Here is an 11,230-nt window from a genome sequence, read left to right as displayed (position 1 = left end):
CATGGTACCCATTTTGTGGCTTCATCACCATCTCATCATCATCAATAACAATAAAAAGGCTGCTTGCATTTGTGTGATACAGATGTGTATTTTAATCCTGATCATTCTTATTTTATTTGTTTTCTTGTTGTCTCCTACTTTTAGTTATTGGGAAGAAAGCAGGATAAATGTACAATAAGAATGTTTATGGGCGCAATCCGAACCCACTTTCTAGCACCGGCATAAGGGCAATGCTGCTCCGAGGGAAGGGAACAAACATTCCCTTACTTTGAGGAGGACTCTGTGAGTGCCATCCAACTGCAGGATGCAGCACACATCCTCTTGGCACAGCTATGCCAGTGCTGAAAAGTTGGTTAGGATTTGGGCCTAAATTGTCTAAATTTAAAAGAAAAAAAAATCAAGATTTCAAAATTAAAAGAAAATTTAAAAAGTTCCATGGTCTGTAAAGCACCATACTCCCATGTGGTGGAGAAACTTGTATTACTTAACCCATGTTTCAAACCTCCGATATGGCATCAAGTGGAAGTGGTGATCTTTCTTGATCTTGGAGTTCTTGACAGATCAGTTAGAAGAAACTCTGAATTGGAGCTCCAGAGACTAACCATGAGACATAAGAGCATAAGAAGAGCCCCCCGGATCAGGACAAAGGCCCATCTAGTTCAGCTTCCTGTATCTCACAATGGCCCACCAAGTGCTTCAGGGAGCACACAAGACAACAGATACAACCTGCATCCTGGTGCCCTCCCCTGCATCTGGCATTCTGAGGTAACCTACCCTTAAATAAGAAAAGATAGATTCAGAAGTCCTGAATGCCACAACATGCTCACAACACTCACACCAAACATAGTAGGAAGGGGTAGAAACACTAAGGGCGCAATCCTAACCAAATTTCAGCACCAGCTTAAGGGCAATGCAGCTCTGAGATGAGGGAACAAAATTCCCTTACCTTGAGGAGGCCTCCATGAGTGCCACTCAACCGCAGGATGCAGCACATGCCCCGTGGGCACAGCTTTGTCAGTGGTGTAAAGTTGATTAGGATTGGGGCCTAAATGTGTTGTTGGTCTGACTGTATGTGAGACACAGAAGGCAGTGGTGGGGTTCAGAGTGCTGAAGACCAATGTTAGCTATCCATATCTGCTGGAACATAGCTTGCTGAATTGCGGGGATTTGCCAAGGCACAGCAAACTTCGAACTCAAAGGTGAGTACAGGTGCTGGAATGGTCTTCATAAGCACACTCAGGAAAGGCTAGGCCAGGGGTGCTCAATACGCGATCGCGATCGACTGGTAGATCGCGAGGCAAAATGAGTCGATCGCAGGCTTCTCTCCCGTCCACACATTCCTGGGAGTGAGCCCCTTTGACTCTACTGGGGCTAACTCGTGAGTAGACCTGGAGAGGAGCCGCTCGCAGGCTTCTCTCCTGTCCACTCATCCCTGGGATTGAGCCCCTGGCAGGCTTGTGAGCCCAGGGAGTGAGTCCAGGGAGCCCAGGGAGTGAGCCCAGGGTGCAGGTCCAGGGAGTGAGCCCAGGGAGTGAGCCCCTGGCAGGCTCCTCCCTGGAAGAGGAGCTGCTGGCAGGCTACTCTCCTGTCCATGCATCCCTGGGAGTGAGCCCCATTGACTCTACTGGGGCTGACTCATGAGTAGACCTGGAGAGGAGCTGCTGGCAGGCTTCTCTCCCATCCACGCATCCCTGGGAGTGAGCCCCGTCCTGGGAGTGAGTTCCCTGGGAGTGACGCATCCCTGGGAGTGAGCCCCATTGACTCTACTGGGGCTGATTCGTGAGTAGTCCTGGAGAGGAGCCGCTGGCAGACTTATCTCCCATCCACGGATCCCTGGGAGTGAGCCCCGTCCTGGGAGTGATGCTCCCTGGGAGTGACGCATCCCTGGGAGTGAGCTCCTGTCCACGCATCCCTGGGAGTGAGCCCCGTTGACTCTACTGGGGCTGACTTACCTTTCCCCTGTTTTTGCACTGGTATGTATGGAGATCTACCCCCCCCCAACTTCCATCTGTTGGTTCTGTGTGCAAGGGGTTTTGCACTGGTCTTGCTGTGATGTCTATATAGAGATCTTCCCTCCCTCACACCTTTCCCCTGTTTTTGCACTGGTCTGTATAGAGATCTGCTCTCCCCCCCCACTTGTATTGGAATCGAGAAAGATCTGGTGAGGAGGTAGATGTGGTGTCAGCAGTGGCCCCTTTAAGGGTAAGGCCTGGGCATCCAGCAGAGTGTGCTGCACAGCTGCAGCCACTTGAAGGCAATAGGGCCCTCAGGGATATAAGAGCACCTGAGGCAGGAAGGGTTCCACTTATTTATGTGAGTCAGCCTTTTCCTACATGAAGATCATTAAGTTTCACCATGACTGATGAACATTTGGAAGTGTGCTTGAGGCTGGCTGTCAGCAGCTACTGTCCAGACTATGCATCCTTGGCTGATTCACTTCATTGCAAGTCATCAAAGTAAACTCAAGTAATTACAAAAATGTTTATAGTTAATTATGTTGTGTTGTGCAATATTGGCTCATGTGGTTATGCAAGGTACACCAACATACATTGTACACATAAATGTTATATGTTATGATGGCGTGAACATTGTAAAAAAACTCTGGTAGATCTCCGGGCCTTGCTGGGTTTCAAAGTAGCTCTCGAGCCAAAAAAGTGTGAGCACCCCTGGGCTAGGCAGTAGCACCAGCTAGGTTGAGGAGCAGGGCAAGAGTACTAATATTGCTTTTCTAGGGGAAGACTTCTTGGAAGGCATCTCACTGGCCCATAAGTTGCAGCTTCAGGAAGCACTTGGAGGAAAGGTTGCTCCAACCTTTGAGAGGCAGGATGGTGCAGTGGTTTGGGTGTTAGATCTGATCCATGTTCAAAACCCTGCTCAGCCATGACACTTCCATGACACTTTCATGATCTTGAACCTGTCTAATCTAGATCTAATCTACCTCAGAGGGCTGTTGTGATGACAAAAGGAGGAGAGGAGCTATGCACACAATTCTAAGCTCCTTGGAGGCAGTGGTATAGAAATGTAAATGTATTATTATTTAATAATAATAATAATAAACACCAGTTTAATTTCACCTACATCAGTGTTTTTCAAAATGAGGCGTCGCAAAGCCACAGCTTGAGGGCCCTAGGCTCTTCCCCTTATTGAGGGGAAAGGCAGAGACGCAATCCCTTGGATCGCACCTCTGATCAGGGCGCAGGGGCGCGTTTCCACTCACCCCCCTAAAGTAGTCTCCTGGGGGTTGGAGGGGCCCGGCACCAGCCTCAGCAAAGCTCTCCACGCAGCGCAGACCCCTGCAGAACTTCCGGTTTTGCAATCGAGAAACAGGAAGTGGTCACGATTGCGTTCTGCAGAGGTCTGTGCTGCGTGGAGAGCCTTGCTGAGGCTGGTACCAGGCTCCTCTGACCCCCGGGGGACTGCTGCAGGAAAGGGTTGGTGGAAGTGCACCCTGTGCCCCTCCACACCAGAGTGATGCTGGGCATCATGTCGCTGCCTTCTACCCGTGCAAGCACTTACAGGCTCTCAGGCTCTCACAGAGAGTTTGAGAAATACTGCCCTACGCAAATATGTCATCCTATTCATTTTGATGTGGCATTCTCTTGTCGCTCAATCCCATACCATCTATCTCAGTGGTTTTCAACCTTTTTTCATCTCGCGGCACACCGACAAGGCATTAAAATGGTCAAGGCACACCATCAGGTTTCTGACAATTGACAAGGCACACCATGCTGCCAGTGGGGGTTCACCCCCCCATTGGCCCTACTAATAAATGACCTTCCCCCAAATTCCTGTGGCACACCTGTGGACCACTTGTGGCACAGTGGTTGAAAATGACTGGTCTAACTGCTAACTTCTGTGCCATGACTGATTTGGAGAAGACTTGTGTGTACAGATGGTAAACATGTTTCCTTCAGCAAGGCCACAGAGAAAAGAGGAAAAGAGACAGGTGGAACTGCTCCTTCTGTAATTATCAAAATGACAGTGATTACTTCAGCTCCTTCTTAAACCCCATGGAGGGTCAATGATCACTAGTTAACTATAGGCCAAAAGAAAATAGAAATAGCCCTCCTACAATGCAGATTTGTGGCTAGGCCCAAAAGATAGGCAAGATTTCATCCTCCCAATCTTTGATACATCAGCCTCCACATCAGAATATGAGGGAATGACCATTCAAAGCAGGCACTGATTATAGTGTACTCTTGGACTATAGTGTACTCAAAGATACTTTTGCCTTCAGGGAACATTTGAATACGGGATGGTAGCTATAACGGTCTTGCTGTTCTTTGTGCTGTTGCCCCGCGTGGGCTGCAAAACTAATGCCGTGCAGTGCAATACTGGAGATCCTGTCTTTGCTCTTCGCAGCTACATGCATTCTGACAATCTGGTCATCGGTGAAATCACCTCTCACATCTTCATGCCTACTGAGCCAGATAACTTCAATGAACATCCTCGTCAGTCAGTCATTAGTGAAACACTGTGAGAACAATGCCTTTTTCTGTTCTTCTCTCTGTGTGTCTGTATGTTTGTGTATGTCATATTGTACCTCAGTTCTACAGATGGGAATTAACCTCGCGAGGTTGATTTTATATAGTCATTTATTTCATTCAAATAATTAAAATTCTGGTTAAAGGAAGGATACAAGATAAAAAAAATAACTAATGATAGCAACCTACAAATCCCCCCCCCCTTCTTTCAATGGCAAGAGGGTACAGAAGCACATATAATCATCAACAGTTAATAAATGAGGGACACTAAAATTCTAGTCATTGGAAAGTTTTTACGGCTCTCATAAATCTAGATGCAAAACTCCAGTGTCAATAGTACAGAATTGATTCAGCCAAGATCCAGTGGGCTGGCAGTAGCCACTTAGCAAGTCTTCACCTACATTCATAGTTTTGTGTCCAATCAGAAAGGAGACCTAAAGTTAATTGAGGTAATTTCATTTATTGAAGTAGATGCTCTTGGTGGAGAAGAACTCAAGGGCAGTAATTTTGTTAAATTGACCTGTGATACAGGATGTGATTCTCATTGTAGTGTAATAACAAAGAACTACCAGCATATCCTGGCTTTGGTATTTGCTGTAAAGGAGATCAATGCAAACCACCACATCTTGAAAAATGTCACCTTGGGCTTCCGGATCTATGACAATTATCACATCGCTAGGTGGACCTTTCAGGCTATAATGGAACTTCTCTCTACACAGGATAGATTTACCCCCAACTACAGGTGTAGCATCCAGAACAATCTGATAGCAGTCATTGGGAGTCTATACCCTGAAACGTCTCTCTACGTGTCAAGCATCCTGTCCAACTACAAAATTCCACAGGTAGATGTCTGAGTGTAACATGGCAATGCAATGATATGTTCAAGTCTAAATTTACTCCAGGGGTGACTTTGTGGTTTGGAAACAGAGACAGATATATTGAGTACAAAATAGGATATCTCATATTTGTTGAATCCTCCTTGTTCATAAATATTTGCTAAAGACACCAATGCCAATTTAAAGTGTCAGGGTGCAGTCCTAGCCCCTTATGTCAGTGCTTTCCAGCACTGGCATAGCAGTGCCAGTGGGACATGTGCTGCATCCTGTAGTTGGGTGTCACTCACGGAGGCCTCCTCCAAGTAAGGGAATGCTTGTTCCAATAACTCAGAGCTGCATTGTCCTTATGTCAGTGCTGCAAAGCACTGACATAAGGGGTTAGGATTGCGCCCTCAGTGTGATAACCATTATAATTTGGGGACTGTTTCTGACTGAAAACCATTACAAATCATTTAGATAAGTTTTATTTTTCACTCTCCTCCCCACTTACTCTTCCTGTAGTTCACATATGGCTCAACTCCGATGAGAGATAACTCTGAACCCCCTTCCTACTACCAGATGGTTTCAAGTGAAGCCTACCTATATCAAGGAATTATTCAACTACTCCTGCATTTCAGGTGGACCTGGGTTGGGGTCCTTGCTGCAGATGACGACAACGGGCACCGATTTGTACGGGCTGTACTTAAAATGTATCCTCTGAGTGGGATCTGTGTTGCCTTCATAGAAAGAATAATGCCAATTTCTGTTGTTGAGATTTATCACCTTCTGCATCTGATGATAAGAATATATCATGTTTCAATGAGCAGCTTGGCTAATGCAGTGCTTGTGTATGAAGAACATATATTACATTTCCGATTGTTGCTGCATTTACCAGAACTAGAATTCGTGGTTGCAGAGCCCAAAGGTAAGGTCTGGATTATGACAGTACAAATGGAGCTCACAGCCCTGCAGCTCCAAAGGAGTTGGGACATACAAGCCCTTCGTGGTGCTCTTTCTTTTGCTGTTCACTCAAATGAAGTGTTTGGATTCCAAAATTTCCTTCAGACTAGAAACCATTTCTTCACCACAGAAGATGATTTTTTGAAGGATTTCTGGGAACAGGCTTTTGACTGCACATTTGGTGGTGAGGAAGCTGAGACACTATGCACCGGGAAAGAGAAACTGGAGAGCCTTCCTGGGACTTTCTTTGAAATGAGCATGACTGGTCACAGCTACAACATCTACAACGCTGTCTATGCTGCGGCCCATGCGCTGAATGCCATGCAATCAAGCAAACCTAAACACCGGGCAACGGCAGCTGGGGCAAAAATGAAATGTCAGGATCACCAGCCATGGCAGGTAATAGTTTGATGGGACACAGATACAGCAGAGGGCAATACCTGTGGGTGGAATAGCATGTCTCAATGTATTCAGAAATTGTTACTTGAGCGGGTTCATCCTTCTTCTCACAAGTTCAAAATACTTTGTTGATCTTTCACATATATTCTCTTTTAATTTTTCTAAACTAATGACATAGCATGCAATCTAGAAACATTGATGATTATTGTAGCATACCCCCATGTCTCTTGTCCTAAAAGTGCATTAAAGGCATTCACCCCACCTCCTATCCACAAATCTGTTATCTGTAGATTCCATTATCTGTGGCTCTCCATGGGGCCTCCATGCCCATCACATTCCATTTTCTATATGAGCAAGCAGTCTTCCTGCTTCCTGTTAGCCTTCTCTGTTCCTGTGTTTTGTTGTAAAAGCAAGTATACTTCTTAATGAAGAAAATGCAAAGTCATAAGTGGGAGGGGGGTGGAGTATAGTACAATAAGTATAAGGTTCCCTCATATTCACTGTTTCACTATCTGCGGGGGAGCCTGGAATGGATCCCCTGTGGCTGCCGGTACTTTCCACCACCAAAATGCTTACTGCTCTGCCCCCCCCTCCACTGACCTGGAGCCTTGTGCGACTCCAGGATGCACTGGAGAAGCCTACTGAAGCTTCCCAGGGCTCTTCTGACTGTGTCAGTGAGGCTTTCACGTGGTCCTAGAAGTGCATGAGGCTCCACACCCAGGGCACCTGCCTCTTTCACTGAATAGCAGGTTCGCCACTGAATGGGGAAGCTTGGAGGTATTGAACATATTTTGTATACAGAAGAACAACATCTGTTCCTGGTATATCTGGATAAGTGATCCCACATAGCAGTTTATGAGACTTTTGCATGAGAGCCTGGGCACCTTAGGTTGGTGTGCTAGATCAACCACTAGCTTCACTGTGTAAGGGTAGCTTAATATGTGGTCCATGGACATCTTCAGGGAAATTCTTTCAGCTTCCTTTTCTAATCCAGCTCCACCATTTTCTAAAGAGAGTGTCATTTAACAACAGTGCTGGGGACAAGATTTCATTTAATCAGAATGGGGAACTGGTAGCTGGCTTTGATATTATCAACTGGGTGACTTTCCCAAACCAGTCCTTTCAGAGAGTGAAAGTTGGACAGATGGATCCTCAAGCGCCCCCTGACAAAGTGCTCACTATTCATCATGACGCCATCATATGGCCCAGCAGTTTTAACCAGGTAGGAGCTGTCTCAGGTAATTGGGGAAATCTCCCAGTGCTTAACAAACATGCATTTTTATGCATAATTTGAATTCCAGTGGAGAAGCACTGGGTTTTCAATACTCTATGTGTGTCCTGCTATGTCATTTTACTGCTTGGCTACAGAAAAACTTTTAAGACCTAAGAAGACACTGAATGTCCTTATCTCATCCTTTAAGCACAAAGAGGACAAATGCAATATGCAGTCAGTCATAATATGATGACTACCAGGTGTTCTCAAAGGCTGTGCATTCATTTTGGAATGAATAAAAAACATCTGAATCAGGCCCACTCCATTCAATTTTTCTTACTATTTCATTTCAAACCCAAAGACTTATCAGTGCTGAACTCAGACTGATATCAGATGCTTCTTGTTGTTGTTTTGTGTTGACAGCAGCAGATCTTGGTGACCACTATTTTATTATGCCACACTGTCCTGGATGTAGCATTGTTCTAATCTAGGCCACTGTTGGAGAAAAATGGCAGCCAGCGGAAGACATCTTTATTGTGGTGGCTACCATTTTTTTTTCTCCCACAGTGACCTGGAGCAATGCTAAGCCCAGTGCTAAGCTCTTTCCAAGAGAAAGCCAAGCATACACATCATTCCACCAGGGAAAGGGAAATGTGTAAATGATGGGTAAAAATGCCACTCCCTTCCCCACGTTCTTTGCCAGGTTCTGCTCCTACATGTGACTGTTGCGAGGGCATCACCCAATTGGCTGTCAGGTGGAGGGGAGGTGATTAGAGTGCTGCTATTCAGCATGTCAACCTCTACACATCATTCTGGTTCTGGCAAGTCAGGACCCAACCCATCCATTTGTTTATCCAAGATTAGCTGGTTTCTGTTTGAAGCCTGGTAGGAATTTTTTGCTTCCCTCCTGCTTGACCTAGAAATGGAGTCCCCCACCCCACCCCAGACAGTCCTCATGAGGAAACATAACCCTCCGGCTCCCCGCCTGTCTGCCCACCCCCAGGATCGCCCTCCGCCTGCCCGCCCTCCCCCCACTCTGGAACACCTCCCTCCCGTCTCCTTCTCACCTCCTCCCCGTCCACCCCTGAGTTTTGCGTCGGCTGAGCTCGGCCAATGCAAGGCTTGCCCCACAAGCCACCGCAAAGGCTGAATGCAACCTCCGTGCTCCAGCACACCCCTGTGCACTGGCACAGCTTGCTCCTGAGGAGGCATAAACATGCTTAACTCATGGTTAGGATTATGCCTTTACTGTGTTGCTGTTTAAATAATATCTATGGAGAAGTAATCATGGTTCCAGCTTTGTTGTTGGTAAGCCACCATCCAAAGGCTCACTTGGTCAAACATCAATCAACTAATGTGCTGTAAATTCCTCAGATACATTTTCTACATACTACTAGACTATGTTTTCCATTTACGAACAGGCATTGCCCCTTTCTGTGTGTACTGCCAGCTGCCACCCTGGTTATTTCAGAAGACAACAAGAAGAGAAACCATTCTGCTGTTATGATTGCATCCCATGTCCAGAAGGGAAGGTTTCTAAGCAGATGGGTAATAAATGTGCTGTACAAATATATCAAAAATTTCAGATATAATCCAGAGGTTCCTGGTCTGCACTGCCATACATCCCATGCAAAAATGCACAACAGTGTAATGTAAACAAATGGACATTGAAACATGCTATATGCACATGTGTGATACTGCCACATGAAAACATGCACCACAAGAGACCATGGTCTATTCCAACATACAGCAAGTTTACTGCTTGCATGACATGACAGTTAAAGTGAGCACTTGACATTGCAATTCCCATGCTGTTTTTGTGCGTGCAAAACTCACATGTAGCTTCACTTTTCTCTCTTAAACTGAAGATCGCAGACATTGACCGAGGCGGGGGGCGTGAACATTTATGACAAGGCTGCCTTATGATGGTTAGTGGAAGTCTTTGTTGCTACCATGACACTGAGGGGCTGATCCAGTGCATGGCCACACTACTGTGTAATGAATAGCATGCAAAAATGTGAGATTTTGCTTAAGAACAATGATGAGCGTCCTATAAATGGAAAAAAAGAAAAAAGGGCACTTCCGCGGTTTTTGTCGCAAAACCGGAAACGCCTTTTTCACAATTACAGAGGCTGAGGGAGCCATCTGTAGGGTACTTCCCAGGACTCCAGCACTGACTGGAGGTAAGCAAATTCACACACCGCCTCCATCCCTGGCAGCAGCATGATCCTGGGGATCGCATTGCATTGCATGGGGATCGCATTCCCCTGCCCCAGCAAATACTCACGTAGTTCCCTCCTCCTAACAAGAACTTTGGGAACCACTGCTATATATACAAACCCGTGACTGTATTTTTACTTATTTCAGACATGAATGATTGCTACAAATGTGCAGATGACACCTATCCAAGCAAAACCCAGGATTCATGTATACACAAGGACATCAGCTTCTTATCTTATGAAGAAACTTTGGGGATCAGTCTAGGCTCTGGAGCTCTTTCTTTTTCTTTCTTCACAGCTCTGGTGCTCGCACTGTTTATGAAGCACCACAACACTCCCATCGTCAAAGCCAACAACCGAAGCCTCACCTACATTCTCCTCACCTCCCTCCTGCTTTGCTTCCTCTGCACGTTGCTGTTCATTGGACGCCCTGAGAAGATGACATGTCTCCTCCAAAAATCTGCTTTTGGAGTCATCTTCTCAGTGGCTGTTTCTGCTGTGCTGGCAAAAACCATCACTGTGGTCCTGGTTTTCATGGCCACCAAGCCAGGGTCCAGAATGAAGAAATGGGTGGGGAAAAGACTGGGCAACTCCATTGTTCTTTGTGGCACTCTTATCCAAGCAGGCATCTGTACTGTGTGGCTGGCCACCTCTCCCCCATTTCCAGATGTTAATAAACACTCAGTGATGCAAGAAATAGTGCTGGAATGTAATGAAGGGAGTGTGGAAATGTTTTATTGTGTCCTGGGCTACCTGGGCTTCCTGGCCTTCGTTAGCTTCATTGTGGCTTTCCTAGCCAGGAAGTTACCAGACAGTTTCAATGAAGCCAAATTCATCACTTTCAGCATGTTGGTCTTTTGCAGTGTTTGGGTCTCTTTTGTTCCAACCTACTTAAGCACAAAGGGGAAATACATGGTGACTGTGGAGATCTTCTCTATCTTGGCATCCAGTGCTGGTCTGCTGGTTTGCATCTTTTCTCCCAAATGTTACGTTATTATTTTGAGGCCTGAGCTAAACAGCAGGGAACATCTAAGGAAGAAAGTTTTGGAGAATGCGAGAGTTTAACTGTGTTAATATGCAGTCCTCTATATGTGTGTGTGTGTGTGTGTGTGTGTGTGTGTGAGAGAGAGAGAGAGAGAG

General features: G+C 46.0%; 1 protein-coding gene across 1 annotated transcript; it reads left to right on the top strand.

Annotated features, from left to right (window-relative positions):
- Positions 1 to 4,255: 4,255 nt before the first annotated feature.
- LOC136653365 (vomeronasal type-2 receptor 26-like) lies at positions 4,256 to 11,155 on the top strand. The gene is made up of 6 exons (XM_066630272.1): positions 4,256 to 4,476; positions 5,035 to 5,326; positions 5,822 to 6,658; positions 7,653 to 7,880; positions 9,293 to 9,419; positions 10,389 to 11,155. The coding sequence occupies exons 1-6, from the start codon at positions 4,256 to 4,258 to the stop codon at positions 11,153 to 11,155; spliced, it is 2,472 nt and encodes an 823-aa protein (XP_066486369.1).
- Positions 11,156 to 11,230: the final 75 nt, after the last annotated feature.

This window comes from Tiliqua scincoides, chromosome 5, assembly GCF_035046505.1.
Source record: "Tiliqua scincoides isolate rTilSci1 chromosome 5, rTilSci1.hap2, whole genome shotgun sequence".
NCBI classification, from domain to species: domain Eukaryota; kingdom Metazoa; phylum Chordata; class Lepidosauria; order Squamata; family Scincidae; genus Tiliqua; species Tiliqua scincoides.
The sequence above is the reverse complement of the archived record's forward strand: the minus strand, read 5'-3'. Positions and strand labels throughout refer to the sequence as shown.

Excerpts from the sequence above, each read along its gene's own strand:
- LOC136653365 (XM_066630272.1), top strand. The coding sequence starts at position 4,256 with ATGGTAGCTATAACGGTCTTGCTGTTCTTTGTGCTGTTGCCCCGCGTG. Across the intron at positions 5,327-5,821 it reads CCAACTACAAAATTCCACAG|TTCACATATGGCTCAACTCC; the intron begins GTAGATGTCTGA and ends CTCTTCCTGTAG. Across the intron at positions 6,659-7,652 it reads AGGATCACCAGCCATGGCAG|CTCCACCATTTTCTAAAGAG; the intron begins GTAATAGTTTGA and ends TTTCTAATCCAG.